Here is a 21,610-nt window from a genome sequence, read left to right as displayed (position 1 = left end):
TCTACCACAGAACTGGGGTGCTCACCCCATCTTTGTTTCCTATTCTGGCCCAAAGGCTCAGCTCTTTAGGGGAGGATCTGGGTGTCACATAGAGTCCTGGTTTGTGGGATTTCCAATGCTGTAAATTGGGCCATCCTGAGAGAACCAGGACAGTTGGTCACCCTAGTGTCATTCTCCCCAAACCCTTCTGAACCCTGTAGGTGGTTTCCATGCAGATAACCTTAATGATTCCCAGCCCTACCCATCCCCTGAACCCTTGTGCTCTGGAAAGACCACATTCTTTTGTTTCAGACCCAGCTCCTATGGATCCTGAGACATCACACCTACCCCTGCACCTTGGAGCCCAAGCCCCCTCCTTCCTCAGGCCCCACAAGGTTCTGCCCACTTGACCTTGCCACCCAAGGGGATGGCAGGCATTGTGACTCCTTTCCACAGCTGAGGCACAAGGTCCCAGAGCAGCCTGAACTCAGGGCCAGAGGCATTTCATCAGACAGATCTAGGAAAACCAGCTGGGCTGCCAGCTCATAGCTGGGATCCAAGTGACTATTCCCAGGCCCCCCACGGCCCCTAACTCATCCTGTCCCTCCTGGGGTTTCACACCCCAAGTGTCACAGGCTCACACTCTCTTTGTGTAAACATCTTAATTACATCTTTAATGCTCTCACATGGAGGTGCTGAGTTCCATTACAGCGTCTGTGCATATCCTAAATTACCCACAGCCCTCCAGTTGGTTCAAGTGCTAATGTATTTATAACCTCCAGAGGAGGGAATACATCCCAAATCTTCCCCACATGGGTCTCCCTGGCCCTCCCCTCCTGACACATGCTATATGCCCGACAGAGGAGCTGTGCTGCCGCCCCCGCGTCCCCTTCCAAGCAGCGGAGGGCAGCAATGGTGGAGAGGCTGGGCACAGAGCATGCTTCTGGGCATCTTCGTCCAGAGTAGAAAGTCACTCAGCTCGTGGGGTCTGGCTTGGTCCCATGCCTTGCCCAGATGCCCCAGACTGGTAGAAGAATTCCTGAGGGATGTGGGGTGGGTGGATGACAGGTGGGTGGGCTGTGCTATCCAAAAATAGGTCTGTTTCTCATAGGGCTACCCCCACCCCGTTTCAGGCGCTCAGAATGTCCCCAGATACCCCACAGCCTGGGACCACTGCCCTCTAACCGGTAGCCTCTCCCACAACCCTAGATTCCCAGTATACACCAGGATGGGGAACTGTTTTCAGAAGCAGGTTACCTGGCTTGTAGAGCCCAGTGAAGTGATGTGGTGGGCAGCAGGGCCTTCACCTTGGCTTCCCTCTCCTTTCAGTCCCTGACCACTGAGGCAGAGTAAGCGGCCTATCCTGGTGCTACCCCACACATCATGGGGTAGGGTGGACTTGGAGGGTGGAGCCCATGTAGAGCATGTCCCTCCTACCCTGTGCTGGGACAGGCACATGCCTGCACACAAGCACATGCCTGGGGCCCTCTACACCTATTCCCCTGCCTTCTTTCCCCTTACCAAGCCAATGGCTGGCTGCCAGGGGGGAGGCGGCAGGCACTGGGAGGCCTTGGGGACCCTCCAAGATACAGTTGGGCCTTGGGTAGGAGCAGCCCTCTTCCTGGCATCCTTGCCCACCAGGCAGTTCTAGTTCCATCCCTGGGCTTCTGCCGGGGTGCTACCACACCCTGTCCCCAAGACCCGGTTGATTGCCCCTCCCTGCTCCAGAGGAGGCCCCAGCTTCCAAAGACAGGTCTCTCCCTGACAAAGGGGAACCCCTCCCCACTCGCCTCCCATTCCGCCTCCCATCCCATCTCTCCCTCCACTTCCTCCACATTAGAGGAGCAGACCCCGATGTGAGGGGTCTGGGCAGGACACAAGGAAGCCAGTAGTGGCTCTTCCTAATCAGGAGACCTTAGTAGCCAGATGTGCAGCCTGGCCAGGGCCCTCTCTTAGAGCCTAGAGAGTCAGCAGGTGGGTCCTTGGAACAGCTGGGCCTCAGCAGTGTGGGTCCTGAGAGTGGGTCTGAACAATCACGGAGTGGGCAGCTCAAGGGGCACCATGGCAGATGTCTTCACCAGAGGTCCAGGTCTGTCCTCGGGCCAATCATGCACGGATGGCGTTGGCTACGTCAGTGAACACCAGCCGGCTGGGCCTCTGCAGTGGGCCCTGAGAGGGGAGACTGGTCTGTGGAGAGATGTCAAGGGCATTAGGGACCTTGGCCAAAGCCATGTACTCTCTGGCCCAGTCACTTCTATCCTTGCTTCCTGGTTTGCCTGTTTGTGCTTGGCACTAGCTATGCCTTCTGCTTGGAATGCCCTCCTTGCAAGTCAGCCTGGAAATACCATCTGGCTCTGAGGACTCCTCCCCCCACAGCCATCACCAGCTTGCCTGCGAGCCCTTCCCTGTGGGCCTAGAAGCTGTATTAATTATGTATGCACTACTCTCTCCCAGCAGAAGGGGGCTCGCCTCCGCATCCCCTAGCTATGGCACAAGGACTGGACAGAGGGAAGCACACAGGAAACAATGGTCAAATTGTCAGTGGTCCCACGGGCCGGGTGGACCAAGGTTTTCAGCCTGATTTCCTGAATATCCCAAGTGGGGAATATGTCCTGATCAGTTGCCACAGTACTGGTGGCAAAACCAGGGGTTCTCTGGACTCCCAGTCTGGACTCTTCCTGAGTCCAGTCTCTTAATTCTGCCTCTGGCAAGGCCAGATGCCCCCAGCAACCTGTGAGGTCAAGGCAAGGAGAAATGCAAAGGGGTTTCATGGGTCAGGGAAAGACCAGGCCTCCTCATGGTGCTCTGGCCCTTGGGGGCTTGGGGGACTGGTGGGTGGGTGGGCGGGCCACATGACCACATGGGTATCCAACCCTTTGGACTTAGGAGGCAAGTTTGGCTGGGGTCACCACCTGCCCAAAGTCTGTCAGTTACTAGCACCCACTAGTCTACTCAGAGGGGCCATTGCTCCAGAATCTGACCCCATCCATTCAGGAAACATGGGCCCTCAGGGGGCCAAAGGCTCTTAGCCCTCCACAATCTCTCCCATCAGTCCTCTCCTGCTTTCCTTGCCAAGACATGGGGACACAGGGCAAGAATTAGGACTTTCAGTCACAGATGAGAAAGCAGAGGCTCAGAGAGACCAAGGGAGCTGCCAAGATCATTAGGCTAGCCAGGGAAGAGCCGGGCTGGATCCCAGGGCTCCCTGGCCTTGTGCAGTCAGTTTGTAGGTGGCCTTGGAGAAATTCTACCAGTTGCTAAACAAACCCGACAAACCTTATATGACTAATAGGCACCACCTGACCACATGGCAGGTGCTGGAAAGCTGCAGGAGAAAGGAGGGAGGGTGGCAGTGGAAGGGTCATGAGCAGGCTGCAGGCTGGGTGGGGGAGCCCGGTCGGTGCCCACCTTGCCCTGCATGGCCTGCACAGAGGCAGCAGCCTGCATGGAAGCAGCATCCCGCCCGTGCTCCAGCAGCTCCTGTTCCAGTTCATCTTGTTCCTCCGTAGGGTCGAAGTTGTACATGGGCATGAGCTGGTGGCGGAGCTTCTCCAGCCTGGGGGTGGGGGCAGAGGCTGTTGGGGGCATGGCAGGCCCTTCCTCCTCTTACCAGGCCTGCCCACTGTCCCCCTGAGCCATAGTACACAACTATGTTTTGGCAGAGAGGATGGGAGGGAAGCTCAGATTTCCCTTGGGATTAAAGGAAAGATGTTCTTGTATTTGCAGTACCCCCTCCCCCCTCAGATGGATAGCTACCCCCTCTTGAGACCAGATGGGACCACAGCCCACAGAGGCATCATCTGTGGGGTCTACAGGGACCGCCTAGGCCAGGGCCTTGTGTGATCTGCAGCCTGCGGGGTCCAGGCAGGGGAAGGGAGTCAGTGACCTGTAGCTCGGGGCAGTGGGGCGAGGGTGGCTCAGCACTCCCTGAGGGAAAGTAGTCATCCCAGCCATCAGCAGGCAGAAGAGGACCTGGCTCCCTAACAAGGGAGCAGGGCCCCGATGCTGGTGGGCTTCTCTTTTCCCACCCCCGTCCCCTGGAGTCCAGCTCCACATTGGTAACAGGCTGGAGTTTTGGGTGGCAACTGGGGAGTTACCTCTTCTTCTTCCTGATGTACAAAACCTGCAAAAGAAGGAACAGCGTCAAATGGCTAAGACGTCCCTGTTTAACCAGCAGATCCTTGGGAGAAGGGACAGCCTGAGGCTGATGAATAGGAGAGCAGTGGGTCCCCGTGTCCTCAGGGATTCCCTCCCAGGGACACACACGTCCTGCATTCGTGCCTCTTTTTGATGTTTATCAGATGCTGACAGTGTCTGGGCTTCCAAGGGGGAGGAGGCCTGTGCTAGGGGAGCCCAGCCTGGGAAGAACACATAGTCAGGCCTGGCCCGGAAGCAAGAGGGCCTTCTCTCTGCCAATACACACCCCAGCTCCAGCCACTCAGCACCTGCCTGGGACTTTTCCCAGCTGAAAAGGGAGGGGAAGATTTTAGTACATCCCCTCCTCTCAACTCCCTTAAGGGCCAGAGCCAATATGGGAAAAAAAGAACAGGGGACGGGTAGTGGCCAGACTCTGCGGGGCAGTGCTTGAGGCAAGACTCAGGGCTGGGCTTCCGGGGTTTCCATGGGAGGCTGATGTCCAGCAGCCCAGACTAAATGCCAGAACCCAGATGCTGGAGGAAGGTAGGAAGGCCCCTAGACTCTAACCCCCATTGTAGACCTAAGCTAGGCAGCCTGAAAAAACATACAAGACCCAAGAGCTCCAGGCTGGAGCAGGACATCCCTGTATATAACACATTGAGAGAGGGGAGAAAGGGCTGACCAGTGGGGCAAGGACTCCAGGGACCTCCCCCACCATCGGGCTGTTCCCTAAACTGGTAGTTTCTGACCACCAGGAGCACGACCACTTCTGCCTGGGGGAAAGCCATGTCCCTAGACTCTGTCTCAAACCCTCTATGGCTCTCATACCCTTTGTGCCTCATTCACAGCTTTAATCTGGTTTGGTTTCTAGCCTGGCCCAGAGTTCCTCCTGTTGCTTGTTTCCTGGGAAGCCCCAAAGTCCCGAAAAGAAACTGAGGTGTCCCTTGCTCCCCATTCCCTCCAGGGGATGCTCTCCTGTGGGTAGGATGCTGGAGGAGCTCCAGGTCTCAGGCCTAGCCCCTGCCTGCTCTGAACCAGTGGCACTAGCCCAGCACCCAGACTCCCTGTTCTCCCTCCACTCTGGCCCAGCCCCAAATTCTCCTCCCTGCCCCAAGGCCCTGTTCTCCAGAGGGATCTTCACAAGAGGCCGGAGATTTATCCCATCTCCAGCCTTGCCCCTGCTGCTCCCTCTGCCCAAACTGCTGACATACTCCCACATACCTTCCTTTCCAAATTTTCCCCACCCCTCACCATCCAGCTACGATCCTATCTCCTCTGAGAAGCTCACCCATATTGCTCTGTGTGTGTGAGGCACGCAGCCTGGCACTCATTTGCTCTTCCTTGTCTCCAGCATGGCCCTACTTGGGGCTGGCATGAGGCGAGAGGCAGAAGCAATCGGGAGCATCTTTGGACCTGTCCCCTAAAGCCCAGGAGCTGTTTCCTGCCCTCCACTGCTTTGGTCCCATAATCTTCCCACATCTGGTTTGGGCAAGAAGGGCCTCTACTCTGGCGCTCTGAAAATTCCTCCAGAACAAAGCATAAGGGAGTCCTCCCAAGTTCCCGGACACAATCTTTTGCCTACAGTTACAAGGGCAGATCCCAGACCCCACTTTTCCCCTGAGGTAAGGTTGTTTCGATTGATTTGCTTAACGGCCACACGGGGGCTGTGGGGAAACACTGGCGCTCTGCCTCACCCTCGCCCCAGGAGGCCACTCGCTCTGCGTGTGGCATCCTGGCCCTGCTCACTGGCCAGCAGTTGTCCCCTGGCAGCGATCCGGAGCTGACAGGGCCCATATGGCAACCCTGGTTTAATAGCAGCTCCAGCCAGGTTATGGATGGACCATCCGCAGCCCTATTTGCCAGAGCAACATGGTCCTGAGCCTGAGGCCAGCCATCAGAGCCCTGGAGGAGCAGTGGACAGGATGCAACCATTGTCAGCCCACTGGGGGACCTCAGGCGCACATCCTCCCCTTCCTGGTCTCAGCCAGCACAATCCCCAGCAGGCCCTCAGCGACATTCTGAGCATCCATGTGGCAGATTAGGGGGAGCGCCCATATCTGCAGGGACAGGCACCAGATCTGGAAAGATTATATCCATCATCAAGTCCTCACCCCAGCTCCCCTCCATCCTGAGGTCTGCCCAGTTCTGCTCCTTCCTGTGGTCCTGGGGCCAGGCCTCCACTTTGGGGTTGGTTCAGCTCTAACATTGCTTCTATAGTTTGTCCCTTACGGCCCAGCCTGGAAAGCCCTCCTGCTCAATTCCTCAACCCAGTCCCTCTGGGCTTCCCTTGGCAGCCTTGGTTTTATCTGTCTCCTATTCCTCAGAAGAACCACTGGGCAGGACTTGGTCTCCCTAGTCCCTAGGGAGCTGAAGGCTCAGTCGAGGGCAGGGGCCTAAGAAATCCCTGCCAAGTGAATGAACGCCGCCAGCAGCCTGCCATGCCCAGGCACACTCCGGGGCCCATGATCTATTCCCATCGCCTTCCGGCCTCTACTCCTATCACAACCCTTCCCCCACTTGCTTCATCATCCTGCTTGATGCTCACAGAACCTCCTGCCTGCCTCCAAACTTTTGCCCATCAGGACCCTCACCCGGAACACCCTCCTCCTCAACTCCTACGTGGCCCTCATGGCCCAGCTCAAGTTGTCATGTATCCTCAGAACCCTCTCTCGTTCTTCCAATTGGAGGTAGCCCCTCTGGTCTCTGGATCTCCAGTGGACAAATCCCTGGAGAAGGGGAAGCCTGTGCTATCATTCATAGACGATTGTCTTTTGATTAGAGTATCTAAAATCAAAACACCAGCCGTGCTCCTCCAACTGGCAGCCACCTGGGTCAGCCCCAGCCTCCCAGCTCTTACCATGGCCACAGCCAGTCCAATGACGGTGATGATCCCAAAGGACAGAAGCATTGTGCCCACACCAGCTGTGCCACCAGCCACATCAGGGATTCTGGTGTCATTAAAGCTGGTAGCTTCTGTGCTGAGGGTGGTGGTCTCGGAGGCTGGCCCCTCTGTGGCAGGCTCCAGGTCACGCTCAGAGGTGGGTGGGCGGCTGCTGAACCAGCCCCGGGCAGGGGGGATCCTGGAGTTCATGCTGATACTGACAGGGCCCTGGCTGAGCGACTGCCTGTGGTCAGTCAACCTGCCAGCTCGCTTCTGACATCAGTGGTGTCCCAGTCTGTGGCCCCTTCCTATACTTGCAGGTTGCCACCTCCTGGGAGAAAAGGAGCTCCCTGGCCCCCTGGGTGCTGGAAAAGAATGAAAAACATGAGGCTTCGGACAGGACTCAGTGGTGACATCAAGTACCCCCAAGTTCTGGAGGTACTGGGGTAATAAAAGTTTGAGGGCAAAGGCAGGTTCAGGGGACATCAGGACATGTGCTGTAAGTATAGCTCCCTCGTGGATTTAGGAATGTGAAAATGAAGCCCTGCCCCTTCTTTGAGGGTATGATAACCATAGTGATCATACTTAGAAGATATGAAAAGTAGTCGGGAGATTTGAAAGAAAGTCTCTCCCTTGCAAAATACCCACTTCTCCACCCCTCTACTCCCCACATTTCCCACCTCCTCACTCCCTGCCCCCCATATCCCTTACCTCCTTCTTGGAGGAAAAAAAAATTACTGCAGCTTTTTCCTTTCCAGGAGGGAAACATTTGCCCAAGAATCAGATGACCCTAGGCTTGTCACTCCACCTCTTGGGTCTCAGATCTCCTGGGTCTTAGGTAGAGATTAACAACAAACAAACAAACAAACGATACCCCACCTCCCTCACAGCCTCACAGGTCATAAGGTCATTGAAATGTCAGAATGAACTGGTCCTTAGCAAAGACTTAGCTCAGCGTAACCCCTGCCCACAGTAAGTACCCAGTATATGGACGCCCCCCCCCCCCAGTCAACTGTTTCTTGGAGCTTGGGAAGAGGAGCCACAGGAGCTCCCTACCTAGCCCACTGTGTAATCCAAGCTGTGTTTGTGGAACAGGGGTGAGGGGGGTGGATGGTAAGCATGGAGAGACCAGAAGGCAGGAAGGTGAGACAGCTAAAGTCAGGTCCTCTGGCAGGGCTTCCCTGCAGGCTCTTAGGGTCACTGGACCTCCATGGGGAGCTAGGGGCTGCCAGGGACAAGGGAGACAAGGGGAGCAGGGAGCATATATTCACATGCAGGTATGGGGCTCCCACTCTGAGGTGCTTCTCCTCCCTCTCCCTCCTCCATTGGGAACAGAGGGTGAGAGATGGGCCCAGACCAGGGTGTGGCTTACATCTTCCCAGGCCAGAAGGCCCCCGGTAAGGCAAGGTGGGACAGGGTCCCAGCCAAGGTGCAGAAGGGCGGGGCCTGGGGCGGGGGGATACACAGCTCCTGGCTGTACACATGCATCCCTGCACTAGCTCATGGGTGTTTGTGGGGTGCCTCCCTGTGCAGGTGCATGGGTGTGTGTGAGGCACGTACACACTAATGATTGCTCCTCAGGAAGGGGCAAGGTGGGCAGGGAGATGTGGGGGTTCATCCTTCTCTGCCCTCTCTCTCTGGCTAGGCTGAACGCGACAGCAGTCCCAGGTTCTTTCTTGGCTCTGCCTCTGACCCCAAACCGTGACCTTGGGCCTGACCCTTAACTCTTGCTCTGGGCTGTTTATTCCTGGGTCCACAGCAGGGAAAAGGTCCTGCTCTTCACTGTCTGGGACTGCCTGGGGGTCCAAAGGGCAAGAGAAGGAAACGGGCGAAATGGGTTGGCACCGCGACCTTCGAGAACCCGCATACCGTTGTCTGCCAGGTTCCTCAGTCCTCCCTGCTCCAATCCCCATCCCCGCCTCTGCGACTCGGTGATTCCTCCATTCCTGCACAGAAGCTGCGGCTTCAGCACTTACTTAATCCTCTCTGGGGCGCCGAGCTCAGCCGCAAAGGCTAGGGGTGCTGGCGATCGGCAGGAGGCCGGGGCGGGGGGCGGCGGGCGGCGGGCGGCGGGCGGCGGGGCCGACCCCGCGTCCGCCCTCCCGGTGAGCTCCGAGCCGCGGGTTGGGCCCGCTGCAGCGCACGGCCGGCAGCCGCGAGCGCCGGCTCAGCCAGCCCGGCGCGGGCAGGCAGGGCCTGGACCCACCGCGGGGGCGGGGCCGAGGCCGGGAGCCCCGCGGGTCCCCCGCGCTCCGGCGCCTCGCCTCCCCGCCGGCTCCGCGCCCCCGGCTCCGGATTGGCTGCCAGGCCCACAGCCGGCCGGGCCCTGGCCCTCTCGCCAGCCGCTGGATCTGGCTCCGCCCCCAGTAGGAGCCGGACACCAGGTCTCTGGTCTTGGAGACCACCCGTCACCACCCGTGGCCTACGCCGAGGTCGGGCGGGGGTCCGTGGGGGTGGCCAAGCCCTTCCTGCCCCAGAACTCGCGCGGAGCTCCACCTCCGCCGATGGCTTCGTGCTCCCAGGACGCAGGCGGATGCTGGAGGCTCGGGGAGAGCACTGTACTGGGAGTCCTCGGATCTGTATTGACCTCTGGCTCCCCCCTCTGTTGCTTTGTTACCTTGACCGAGCAGCTTCCCCTCCCGGGGGCTCGGCTTCCTGCTTAGAAGGGCTCTACTGAGAGGGCTCTTGGTAAACGACACCCACTTCGGGCTAAAAATAGGGCAGCTTAGTCCAGAAAAGTTGGGAGCCTTTGGTATTATTATTATTATTATTATTATTATTATTATTATTGGTCGGCCGGACACAAGCAAGACTACACATACCCCTAACAATAGCCCCCATCTATGGCGCGATATCTCAGGGGAGGGACCCTCCGATACCTTCTAATCCTCGGGTTTTCAAAGGAGTTTATGGGGATCACCGGAGAAGCTTCTGTTACCAAGGAGATCCCTGAGCCCCCCTCCCCCCTTCCCCTCCGGTCTGGGACCCAGTCCAGGAAACTGCATGTTTGACATCAGTTAACAGTGATCTACTTAACAAGAGATTCTGGTGGGGTAGGGCGTCCGCAGGCCACACTTGGTGGGACACTGTCATGAATTTTGTAAAAGGAACAACCGAGGCCCACAGAGTGAGCTGCCAACGGCCGGGACTCGAACTCAGGTCTCCGGCGTTCGGTTTTGAACCCTGAAACCCGGGAGCAAGAGGCTCAAGAGCGGCCCTGGGGGTCTAGTGGCCACCCGGCCCCCAGCGCGGCTCCGGCAGCTTCCTCCGCCGAGTAGTGGACGCGGGGTCCCGCCCCCAACCCTGGAATCCGTCCACGTGCTGCCGAGCCGGCGGGAGGCTACGCTAGACCACGCCCCCGGACCGACCCGGCGCCCGGGTTCTCGAACCCGAGCTGGCTGGTGACACGCCCCCGCTCGGACGGCCGGCACGCCGCCGCGGCCGGCTACCCAAACGCCAGCTCGGAGTAGTCCCCTCGGGCTGCGACCGCGTCCCTTCCGTGACCTTCAGGAAGAATCGCCGGTCGCGGCCCGCAGGGAGCCAGCTCCCGCACATCCACGCGCTCCCCCGGCCCGCGGGGCTGCGGGCGTGACTCGCGCGGCCGCTGCAGCGTCCCCAGGGCTCCCCCGGCGGAACCCAGGAGCGCTAGGAACCCTGGAGCTGAGCGGCCGGGTCCGCCCGACCCTTTTCTGCGACGCTCGGCGCTGCGCGGGTCCGGCATATCCGGGAGCTGAGCCCCGGCCTCTGCGCAGCCTGGCGGGCCGGCGGGGGGAAGCCTCCAGGCAGGTATGCGCTAGCAATGGGAACCGGGACGGGGCCCCCGGACTGCCACACCCTTGAGTCCCCCCCCCCCCCGCGTTATACAGATGCTGGAACGGGCTTGGGGAGAGGCGACGTCGCCTGGGTCATTAATAATGCCTTGCAGAGCTGAGAGGGAAGCAGCTGCGTCCCTGACCTCGGACCTCGGGCGCCTCCTGGGGCAACGCTTAGTGGGCAGAGCCGCCTCTGAAGTCCGTGGGACCTGGGTTTGTGTCCTGCGTGGGACACGTCTAGCGAGGTGATGGTAGGCCAGTGGCTTTCCCTCTTGTAGCCTCCTTTCTCTTTCAGGTTCTCTTTGGAGATGTGACACCCAGCAGGGGCTCAATACATGCTAGTTTGGACCTTGGTCTGTGCCAAGGGAAAGGGAAGCCCTAATTTGATTTTTTTTATTATGTTTTTATAAATTTATTTTTTATTGGTGTTCAATTTGCCAACATATAGAATAACACCCAGTGCTCATCCCGTCAAGTGCCCACCTCAGTGCCCGGCACCCAGTCACCCCCACCCCCCGCCAACCTCCCCTTCCACCACACCTAGTTCGTTTCCCAGGGGAACCACTGATTTTAACCCTTCTGTTAGACTTTGTGACAAATTAAAGTTAACAAAAGTGATCAGTTGTTTTTTTTTTTTTTTTTAAGGTGGCAGTTTATGCTGATGTTTAGGATTATGGGTGAGATGGGGTTGCCGGGGGGTAGCATACAGGTCAGTCACAGTACAAGAAAATGTCAAAAGCAAAGCTCCTAAGCAAAGGCAGTCTTCTCTTTCTTGTAAGTAGTTAAGGACACGCAACAGAGTGCCTTCTGTGTGTTGAACTGGTTCCTGGCCCTTGACGTTCATTGTATAATATACTGCTTGCTATGGAGTTGGTGTTATTGTCCCCCCATTTCATGGAGGAGGACACTGGAACTTAGAAGTAATGACTTTCCCAAGGTCACACACATTAGGTGGAACAGATCTGTTCAACCCTCAAGCCTGGGCCACGATGCATTGCCAGGGACTGAGCTCCGGATTCAGCCCACTTCAGCTAAAAACATGAAGAAGACATAACTGGTCACAGAGGAGAAGAATGAAATAGATGACTGAGGGTCTAAAATGGAATTGAGGTTAGCAGAGCAAGGGCATGCTCTGTCTCAGGCAGCAGGTCAGAGGGGAGTGGGTCACACAAGGCTCAGCTGCTCTCCTGGTTCTCCTTCCTTCTCCCAGGACAGCAGCCACATCTGGAGCAGAACCACCTTGAGGAACCAGTGTCCATGACCATCTTTGGCAACTGACATCACAAGGAAGACTTACGGACTTAGGAGTGCTCAGGAGAATCATTCCCCAAGATATGGAGCTTGGGGGCCGAATGCTCTGGGCCCTCCTGTCTGGCCCTGGGAGGAGGGGAGGGACCAGGGGCTGGGCCTTCAGCTCATGGCAACCCCATCTACCTCTGGCTGGGTTGTTGAATGCCAAAGAACTGGTCAGCCACTGGACTGCAGTCTTTGAGAAGAGGGGGATCCCTGAGGCCCAGGCATCCAGTGAGTACATCGTGGCTCATGTCCTTGGAGCCAAAACAGTTAAGTGCAGTATTGTCAAGAGGGCAGAAGAGGAGGGAGGGAGAGACCTAGGGAAGAACATCCAGGCATTTCTGCCCCACTGAGAATGCTGAGTTGAGAGTGATGGGTTTTTCTGGAGGAATGTTTTTAGTAGATACTTATTTATTCATCCAATGAACTATTACAGTGTGTGTCAGGCAGTAGGGGTCCAGGGATGACAAAGGTGGTCGGTGTTGGGCCCACAGGCATTGTTCACATAAACCTGGGTCAGACCCTCGATTGGGGAGTCAGCCACTCACATTCTCTGTGGGGCAGTTTCAGAGCCTGAGGCCAGAACTTTGGACACAGCCCCTGACCCCTTGGCAGTTGCAGTGCATCCAGGAGCTGAGTAGCCGCCGATTGCAAAGGTGAGCACCCATGGGCCAGACCTGAGGACTCTGTCAGGAACAGGTGTCTGGTTTCCACCAGGCCGACTCATGCACGGTCAGGAGGAAGAAAGTATCCAAGGACTAGGGAGGTGTTGGTATAAGGTATGGATGAGAGGGGGATCAGGCAAGTAGAAGGGAAGGAGGGAATGCCTTGCCTCAGAGTCCTGGGGTACAGGAGGCATGACCCTGACATTTCTGGTATCCCACAAGGGGTATCTCTCAACCCAGTCGTGGTCCTGTTGGTCCAGGCTCTGGCACTGATGATCACCCAGCTGCCCCCTCTGCAGGATGCCTGTGCAGTACATCCTGGGTGAATGGGACTTTCAAGGGCTCAGTCTGAAGATGGCCCCCCCAGTGTTCATTCCTCGCCCGGAAACTGAGGTAGGTGTGCTACCAGGGCAGGGCAGCATGGATAAGAACAGTGGGGTTTTGAGCACCTTTCTTGCCCCGTATTTCCTCCAGGGGGCGCTGGGACCCTATGATTTTTGTCCTCAGAGGCCTTCTCTTGCTACTGGTGTCTCATGGTTGGCTGAGTAGGAGGGGCCAAGAGTACTGAGGTCTCCTGCTGGCTTCCCTGACTGTCCTCATGTCCCAGGCCTGGCCTACCCAATCCATGGTGGGGGAAAAAATGCCGTCTTCCTTCTTAGGAAGCATGGGTGAAGTGGATAGGGTTCCAACAGGACACCCAGAGGCCTGGTACAGCTGTGTAACCTAAGGGCCTCTAGCCTAGGGAGGGAATCTGTGACTTGGTCCTCTTAGATCTACTGTCTGGTCAGGTAATCACCTGTGTCCCTCATGTTACTATTAATAGGGATTGTGTGGCCCCAGTTTGCTATTCCTTGGTGATACACCCTTATTCTGGGAGAGATGCTCTCTGTGGCCCTTCTTGGGTTTCCCCCTAACCTTGTAGGGAGCCAGAGAGAGCAGAGCAGATGGATAGGGCTGATGGGCAGGAGGGCACCAGGTTCCAAGCAGGGGTGTCTCTTGAAATGTACCCAGGCATACAACCATTCCTGGGAAAGATCAGGCTTCATTCACCTGCCCAAAAAGGGACCCAGAACCCCTCCTCACTTTCCTAGCCTCTCCCCCCGAGCCAAGAAACTCTCTGACCCCATTTGCTTCCATATCATGTGGTTGAGAAGCCAGGTCCTCACTTTACGGCCCAGTGTTGGGAGGGACAGTAGGGAATATGAGAACTTCCTGAAGTCATAGGGCTGCCAAGGGGAGGAGCATAGGGGCAGCATTTAGACTTCCTGACTCAGTCGGGGCCCCATCCTTCCCATGGGGCTACTCTATCTGAGATTGGATGAGTTGGGATGGGGTGCAGAGATCCAGAGCAGGATGTGACCTGCCACCTGTAGCCTCTTGGGAGGGTACCCTGTGTCTTTCCCAGGCATGTGAACTTTGGCTGGGAGGTCACTCAGAGTCTTCTGAGGCTGCTAAGGGTCAGGGCAGGGGAGGGAAACTACAGTGATAACCTTTTAGTCCTCCTCAGGGCTGATCTGGCACCAGCCATGTGCTCCAGGGTTCTGAATATCGGATGTGGACTTCCAGCTCTCATCGGCCCCCCTGCCCCCATTCCTCTGTGGGTCTGAGCCAAGAGAGCAGCTCTGCTGCAAGGGGGAGTGGAAAGGGAAGACAGAGGGGGAGGCTGTGGTTGGGAGGCCAGGTCCTCACCTCACTGTACAGACGTTTCTGAGAACTTGCCAGGTTTGCCCCATTGTGAAGCCACATTGGGGGTGCTTTACCAAGAACTTGAAAGGACGTGGCCTGTGGCAGGGAGTAGGGAGAATGAGTTGCAGGGGAGAGATCATGGTGCCTATGTTCTTTCCATCCACTGAAAGGCAGTTTTTGATGACGGGGGCAGAAGTCAGAAATGTGAAGGTGTAGGTGGCATGTGGCTCAATGAGTTGGGCTTTCCCTGGGGGTGGTAGGGTGGCTTAGTCTTTGGCCTGCCAGTGTGTACAGTGGGAAACCCAAGGCTGGGAGTGTGAGCCATCCCTATCCAACCTGGAGAGGTGAGGCTCTGTGGGGTGTAGGAGGCTCAACGCCTTGTCTGTGATTGGCTTGTGGGAGACAGTGCCACCCTCCTGGGGCTGCCCACCAAGAGGATCCTAATGGAGGGTACTCAGAGCACTCAGTTCCTGCTGAGGCCTTGGCCGACCTCTTGAGGGGTCCTGGGGTCTTGTTGAGACAGTGACTCCAGCAGAGCCAAAAAGCTGCCTATTTCCCACATTTCCCCATCCCCCATCCCAGGTCCTGCTGAGGCCTTGGCTGATCTCTTGAGGGGGTCTGGGGTCTTGTTGAGACAGTGGCTCCAGTGGAGCCAAAAAGCTGCCTGTTCCCCACATTCTCCCATCCCCCATGCCATCATGGTTTTGGATTCTTATTTACCTGGAGGAGGTGCCCTGGGTCTGTGACCATTTGGCTTTCAGCCTCCCCTAAAGAGCCACCAATTTCATGCTGATGGAGGCTGGAGGCTCTTCACTTGGTGAGGAGGAAAGTTTCTGGACTTTTTGCGGGTGGTCTCTACCCCTAGCGCCCAGGTGGTCCCATAGCTAAGATAATGCTCGAGTGGTCTGGAGTATGACAGAGGGATTAGAGGGCACTGGGGGCAGTGGGGGCCCAGTCTTACAGCTTCACATGCTGCCTGGGGTGGCCATTCATATATGTGGTATGCGTCTCTGAGGTCAGAGGTGTCTCTGTGAGGAGTCTGGTCAAGAGGTCATTCTCCAACCAGAGTAGGTCTGTCAGTGGCCAGGAAACCAAAAGAAGTTCACACCACTGACAAGTCTCAGCTATTCTATCAGCCGCTCAGTACGTGGCCTCAGCGCTGACACCACAGTCTCCACTGTAGCCCTAGATTGCTTGCGCTATGTCAGTCCCAACACTGTGGGGCCAGATTGCTGCAAGCACCCTTACAGTCTCCAGGAGTGCCTGCTACAGCGCTGGCGGGAGCAAGTGAAGGGAATAGAAAGGGTTGGACCCACTGACCAAGTTCTACTTGTCTTGGACTTGCTACCTAGGGACAGGTGAGCTCTCTGCTCCTGGTATTGGGGGTGCTGTAAGAGTGAAATGCCTTTTGGGACTCACCACTTGAGGAGCTTATATGGAAAATGGATCTGAGCGACCTGGAGCCACTGAGCCTGACTGTTGACATTGGAGGTTTGGGGGGACCTGGTGAGAGAGTCTGAAACTCAGAGGGTAACTTCCCACAATCACTGAGAAAGAGCTTTCCAAAGCCCTTGTGAAGTAGTCAAGAGGCCTTCCTGAGGGTCAGGCCTTGCCTGTGTTACTCGCTGTGATGGGTTAGATCCCTGGTCTTCCCATCATGGAGCCTTCAGTCTGGTGGGAGAGGCAAACTGCATCATAGACTTGAGACTCATGGTGAGGAAAACCATGAGAGAGACCCTGCCAGGGGGTGAGGAAGCCTTTCTGGAGGAGGTGGACTTCTTTATAGATGATGGAAGCACCCACTTGCTAACCCCTCTGCCCATTCCCTGAGCCAGCCCTGCCTGGGATCCCAGGAGTCCCAAGTAAGACAATCACTCCTCAGGACTGCCTTTGATAAGGAGGGACACCATGCCCCATGCCAGCTACTTGGGGCCTCACTCCACTACTCATTAGAAATGATTGGCTTCTGGGCAGCAGTAGCCCCCTCTAGCCCTCACCTCTTCCCTCTATTGGCTTCCATGCACAGTCCCCCGTAGGTGGCAGATGGTGGACAAGACCATTGTTTCCAAAGTGACAGTGTCTAGAAGTGTCCCCCAGCCTCCAAGACAGGTATGGTGCAGTCAGGCACCTCCCATCACTCCATGCCCACTTATCCCATGCCCTGTGTGGATGGGGCTCAGGCAGGACTCTGTTGTCTCTACTATGCCCCACCCCCATGAAGGGAGTTCCCTGTCCTTTTGGCCCGGGAACCTCCCTGGGAGCGTCCTAAGTTCAGCTCTAGGAAGAAGCTGGGGAAACTTTGGCTCCTGATAATTGGCCACTATGAGCTGTAAGCTGGGCTCCAGGAGGGGCCTTGACCCCTGGGCCTTGGCTTCCACATGAGCTGGTTGTGAGGATGCAACAGATTAAAGGAAGGAAAGCTCTGAAAGCAGGGCCAGTCACAGAAGAAGTGGCCAGGAACCATCAGGTGTGGTTCTTAGCATTGCCATGAGCACGAGACAGAAAACTGTCTATAAAGGACCTAGCTGGGGTTATTGGACACTTAACATGTACTGGGAACAGGATCTGTGTTTCATGAATGTGGTTCTGTTTAGTACCTCAGACACTCCGATGAGGTTGGTTATCCTCAATGGCTCAGTTTTACAGATGGGGAATCTGAGGTGTAGAGAGGGAGATGAAGCCATCTGGCTTTAGTCACCCCCTCTGCATTCACACAAGAGCTAACCATGCTTGGGCCTCTCTGCAAAGACCCCCCAAGGAGGCCAGGTTGACGCTAACTCTGATTCAGATCCCTCTGCCTCACAGGAGTTGGTTGAGTGGGTGCTAGAGGAGGTAGCCCAGAGTCCCTGTGCAATGGGAACCCAAGATGGCCCCCTCATCCTGGAGGTGGGCTGTGGATCGGGAGCGATCTCCCTCAGTCTACTGAGTCAGCTTCCCCAGGTGAGCCCCCTCTGCATCCCTGTGCCCCACCCTGAGTAGACTGGGACTGCCACTCACTGGTCCTCTCCCCACCCATCTCTGCTAGAAGCACTTGAAGGGAGGTGGCCACACATGAGAGGATAGGGCTGCCTCCAGCCCATCATGGTTACAGCCTCTAACTCCCATCTTCTTATGTCTGGCCAGACCCTGGCTACAAAGAGGGGGCAGCTGTTGAGTATTTCTCCAGGCACCCTGCCTCCTACATACCCTTTGATTGTTTTTGGTGCAGAGCCGAGTCATTGCTGTGGATAAAGGAGAAGCTGCCATCTGTCTTACCGAGGAGAATGCTCAGAGGTAGGTGGGCAGGGGGAACAGAAGGTCAGAATTGGGGAAATCCAACTTTGGGCCCTGATCTCAGTCCCTATTCAGATGTTAAACTCATTGACGTTTGCTTTCCACTCCTAAGAAAAGGGAGACGGGGAAGGATGGCCTAGCCTGGATCCCACAGGATTATGAGGGACGGTGGGCACCAGCGATCTGTCAGTCCAAGAAGGGTTTATTCTCATAGTCCTGGTAGCCATGAGTAGGAGTCTCCCCCGTGCTCACCCTCACTTCCCATTTCCCCAGGCTTCGGTTGCTGGACAGAATTCGGATTGTCCCCCTTGATGTGACCTTAGGTACTTTCTCTACTGACCTTCCCTGGGGTGGGGATCCTGGGTATGGGTACTGCTTTGTGGGTGGGGATTCTGCAGAGATGAAAGGAGAGCTTCCCCAACGTTCATTCATACGTGTGCTTGTACATGCACACGCAAACATAGGGGTATCTCAGACCAATCCCTGCTGAGGACACACAAGGCCCTGTTGCATCATAGGCTGATCTGACCCATGCAGGGATTGGCCACAGGACCTTTCTTACTTTCTGAACCCCTCATAACTAATGAGTATAACTAGGGCTTGCTTGTTGTTAAGAGATGAACAGAAGCTCAAGAGAAAGCCTTTAGGACCAAAATACTTTAATACTTTAGTGCCTGCCTGCCCTGTCCATATCTGGCCCAGATGTTGTACGGCTCAGCCACACCTTTGCAGAGTGTCCTTGCGTTCTGGCTCCAGTTCTGGCTTCATTACGCATCTGTAGGATCTTTGAGCCTTGTGTGCGCCATCTAGAGTGTGATACACTGGGTATAGCACATGGCTCCTGGACAGACCCAGTAAACAGTTGCCAGGAATTGACTAACTGAGACCAGGCATGCCCTCCATACACTCAACCCATGTTGGTTATGAGACAGTGTATGGCAGGGCCAGTGGAGCTGCAGAGGACACAGGCTCTTGCTTTGACCAAGCAATCAGAGAGGGCTTCCTGAAGGTAGCACATGAACTGAATTTTGCTTATTGGGGAAATTTTTGACGGGAAGAGAGGGCAGGATATTCTAGGGAAGAGCTGTCATCTCAGAGTATACCCACTCCTGACCCATCTGTTGACGGGGACCCTGGGCACTAATCTGTAAGTCTAGGTTATCAGGGCCAGAGACAGGCCCAAGGTATGGCTTGGGGAGAGGGACACCCAAGGGACATGGTGGGAAGGAGAGTTGTCACCCTTTCTCTGCTGTATGTTCCCTTTGACCATAGAAGGGAGCTGGGCGCACCTCCTGCCCTGGGGCCCCGTGGACCTGGTTGTCAGCAACCCTCCCTACGTCTTCCACCAGGACATGGAGCAGCTGGCCCCTGAGATCCGCAGGTGCAGGGTGTGGTGGGAGGGAGGCTGGGCCTGAGAGGGTCTAGTGGGCTGTGTGTCTACCCTGGGGGACTATACCACTGGGAGACACAGGGAGGGAGAAGGGGCTGAAAGGGGCAGCGATGTTCCAAGGGAGGCTCACTCTGGAGCCCACAAATCTGCTTGGTTTGGCTTCTGCTTTCCCATTTAAGACCACTGGATAATCACTGAACCTCGCTGAGCCCCATTTCTGGCTTTTGAAAGGCGAGTGTTAGAGCTTTGTAGGGCCATGGGGAAGACCTAGCAATGACTGACATAACAAATGTGGTATAGGATACATAGAAGGTGCTCAGATGGGTATGTCATTTTACGGAAGATTGAGGCCCAGAGAAGAAAGATGCCTGGTCCAGGGCCATGTGGGGGCGGAGCAGGAAAGCTGGGACTAAGACCCTACTCCAAGCTTTGCTCTGAGCCATCCTGTTCTCAAATAGGGACTGAGAACCAAGGGTAGCCCAGGAGTCCTTGGACAGGGCAGCGGTAATGTAGATCAGGGTGCTGGCTCCCCTTTTCTGGGTTCTCAGGAGTGGTCTGGGCCAGCTCCAGGCCTCTCCAGACCAAGCATGGGAACAACCTTGTTGTGGGTAGATCTTCATGCCCTGCTCTCAGTGGGATTCACTGAGAACGCCCAGCATTGCCTGGTGGGGTGCTGCCTGTGGGAGGTAGGAGAATCAGAGCTGCCATTTGGGGGCCCCCTCTTCTGGCTCCTCAGATTTTCTGAGGCAGAGAGTGTAAGTTCCATAGGGCCCCTTTGTGGACAGCCCTGCTTAGCTCTTCCACACTTTTTACATACCCCGTGTTCTAGGCTCTCACCTCCCTCTGTTTCCCCTTCAGCTATGAAGACCCACTAGCCTTGGACGGTGGGGAGGAGGGCATGGACATCATTATCCACATCTTGGCCCTGGCACGTTGGATTCTGAAGGACTCTGGGTATGGATAGAGCAGGTCTCCTGGATCTGTCCCAGTGTGTACTGGGCCTGTCCTAACAGTCTTTCTTATCCCAGTCCTCCCTGCCCAAGCAATGCAGAAGTGCAGGTCCTAGCTCTAGCCTGGTTGAGCTGACCCATTTCTCCCCCATGTAGGAGCATCTTCTTAGAAGTGGACCCAAGACATCCAGAGCTTGTTGGCAACTGGCTTCAGAGCCAGCCTGACTTGTCCCTTGATCTCGTGGCTATGCGCAGAGACTTCTGTGGGAGGTGAGCTCTACCCACCCCACCTCCACCCCCACACTTGTCTTTCTTTTATTTATTTATTTATTTTAAAGATTTATTTATTTATTCATTCAGAGAGAACGAAGAGAGAGGCAGAGACACAGGCAGAGGGAGAAGCAGGCTCCCTGCAGGAAGCCCAATATGGGACTCGATCCTGGGTCTCCAGGATAACACCCCGGGCTGCAGGCGGTGCTAAACCGCTGCGCCACCGGGGCTGCCCCACACTTGTCTTTCTACAGCTCTGGCTATAGGGAGAGTGTGTGCTGTTTCCACTCTGCTCATCCCCTGGGACCTAGGCAGTAATTGGTCTCTTATTCCTGTCTCCTTAGGCCCCGGTTCCTGCATATCCAGAGGTCTGGGCCACGACGTGGCTGCCCTGCAGATGCCTGGCCAGGGCCCCAGCCTGCCAGAGTGCCTGGCTGATAGTTCTTCCTGGAATGCTACTCGGAGGGAGGTGATGGTACCTTCCAGAACCCAGGTGCATTTGACATTTCACATGGTTCTGTGATTCTACATTTCTGTATGTTCTATATATCCTAGGAGACTTGAGGGTAGAAGGGTGGAGTGGCAAAGAACAAGGGCATCTATAGTTTGGCTCAGAGCTGAGCAGGCCCAGGATCCCAGTCTGGCTCCATCACATCACTGTGGCCAAGGGCAGGTTGCTCAATGTCTCTGTGGGTGGAATTGCCTTGGGGAAGTTGGGAGGTTGGCCAATAAAGTGTTGAGAGACCAACAAATAGTGATCTAATGTTTTGTTACTGTGATTTGTGGGTCCCCTAACCCCCTTGTCCCCAGTGCTTGGGGTAAAAGCTTCCTCCTCAATCCATCAGTCTCCCAGCTAAGTGGGGGTTTGGGAGCACAGTGTGGAGAATGGCACATGGGTGCTCTTCCTGGCCTTGGATCTCAGGGTGCACGGCTCTGAGCAGCTCACTCCTGGGGTTGACTTAGCCCTCCACTGCCCCAGATGTGCTCCCACACACTTCCCTGACTGCGTCTAGGTTCTGAGCACAGGAATATCATCTGAGCTTCAGTTCAGAGACAGCTGCCTGCTTTGCTGGAGGGGAGTGGGCTGAGGGACTTTGTTGCACTGTTCTCTTATCACATATCCGCTTTTATTTAATGGGAGGCTTGTGTCAGTGAGGAGAGAGCAGGGTTTATGTTTACTTTTTATTCTCTCTCTCTCTCTCTCTCTCTCTCTCTTTTAAAGATTTTATTTATTTATTCATGAGAGACACACAGAGAGAGGCAGAGACACAGGC

General features: G+C 56.0%; 2 protein-coding genes across 12 annotated transcripts; one reads left to right on the top strand and one right to left on the bottom strand.

The window, feature by feature from the left end:
- Positions 1 to 662: 662 nt before the first annotated feature.
- Positions 663 to 9,053, bottom strand: CUNH3orf18 (chromosome unknown C3orf18 homolog). 4 transcript variants are annotated; one of them, XR_008666867.1, is made up of 6 exons: positions 7,709 to 8,859; positions 6,974 to 7,362; positions 4,077 to 4,102; positions 3,388 to 3,535; positions 1,237 to 2,166; positions 663 to 1,018 (listed from the first exon to the last, which is right to left on the bottom strand). XR_008666867.1 is itself a non-coding variant. In XM_055343755.1 (5 exons), exons 2-5 carry the CDS (start codon positions 7,205 to 7,207, stop codon positions 2,086 to 2,088), a joined length of 489 nt encoding a protein of 162 aa, XP_055199730.1. In that variant the 5' UTR covers positions 7,208 to 7,362; positions 8,974 to 9,053; the 3' UTR covers positions 663 to 2,085. The 4 variants fall into 4 exon arrangements, 3 of the variants coding, with proteins under 3 accessions (XP_055199730.1, XP_055199729.1, XP_055199728.1); XM_055343755.1 differs by lacking the exon at positions 7,709 to 8,859 and adding an exon at positions 8,974 to 9,053 and having other exon boundaries at positions 663 to 2,166; XM_055343754.1 differs by lacking the exon at positions 7,709 to 8,859 and adding an exon at positions 8,867 to 8,946 and having other exon boundaries at positions 663 to 2,166.
- A 1,507-nt stretch (positions 9,054 to 10,560) lies between these two features.
- HEMK1 (HemK methyltransferase family member 1) lies at positions 10,561 to 21,082 on the top strand. Of its 8 annotated transcripts, none has more exons than XM_055344501.1 (12): positions 10,694 to 10,783; positions 10,923 to 11,054; positions 12,020 to 12,371; positions 12,667 to 12,758; positions 13,067 to 13,160; positions 17,259 to 17,393; positions 17,662 to 17,726; positions 18,000 to 18,049; positions 18,999 to 19,107; positions 19,975 to 20,070; positions 20,223 to 20,336; positions 20,681 to 21,082. In XM_055344501.1, the coding sequence occupies exons 3-12, from the start codon at positions 12,144 to 12,146 to the stop codon at positions 20,772 to 20,774; spliced, it is 1,077 nt and encodes a 358-aa protein (XP_055200476.1). In that variant the 5' UTR covers positions 10,694 to 10,783; positions 10,923 to 11,054; positions 12,020 to 12,143; the 3' UTR covers positions 20,775 to 21,082. The 8 variants fall into 8 exon arrangements, with proteins under 8 accessions (XP_055200475.1, XP_055200477.1, XP_055200476.1 ...); XM_055344498.1 differs by having other exon boundaries at positions 10,923 to 11,060; XM_055344499.1 differs by having other exon boundaries at positions 10,923 to 11,919.
- Positions 21,083 to 21,610: the final 528 nt, after the last annotated feature.

Source organism: Nyctereutes procyonoides, unplaced genomic scaffold (assembly GCF_905146905.1).
Source record: "Nyctereutes procyonoides isolate TBG_1078 unplaced genomic scaffold, NYPRO_anot_genome, whole genome shotgun sequence".
Classification (NCBI taxonomy): Eukaryota; Metazoa; Chordata; class Mammalia; order Carnivora; family Canidae; genus Nyctereutes; species Nyctereutes procyonoides.
Note: the sequence above shows the minus strand (reverse complement) of the source record. Positions and strands in the feature narration are given on the sequence as shown.

Coding starts and splice junctions, on each gene's coding strand:
- CUNH3orf18 (XM_055343755.1), bottom strand. CDS start 7,207: ATGAACTCCAGGATCCCCCCTGCCCGGGGCTGGTTCAGCAGCCGCCCA. Junction 4,103..6,973: donor TTGGACTGGCTGTGGCCATG/GTAAGAGCTGGG, acceptor CTTCTTTTGCAG/GTTTTGTACATCAGGAAGAA. Junction 3,536..4,076: donor TACATCAGGAAGAAGAAGAG/GTAACTCCCCAG, acceptor CCCCACCCCCAG/GCTGGAGAAGCTCCGCCACC.
- HEMK1 (XM_055344500.1), top strand. CDS start 12,144: ATGGAGCTTGGGGGCCGAATGCTCTGGGCCCTCCTGTCTGGCCCTGGG. Junction 13,161..17,258: donor TTCCTCGCCCGGAAACTGAG/GTAGGTGTGCTA, acceptor TCTGCCTCACAG/GAGTTGGTTGAGTGGGTGCT. Junction 17,394..17,661: donor TACTGAGTCAGCTTCCCCAG/GTGAGCCCCCTC, acceptor TTTTTGGTGCAG/AGCCGAGTCATTGCTGTGGA.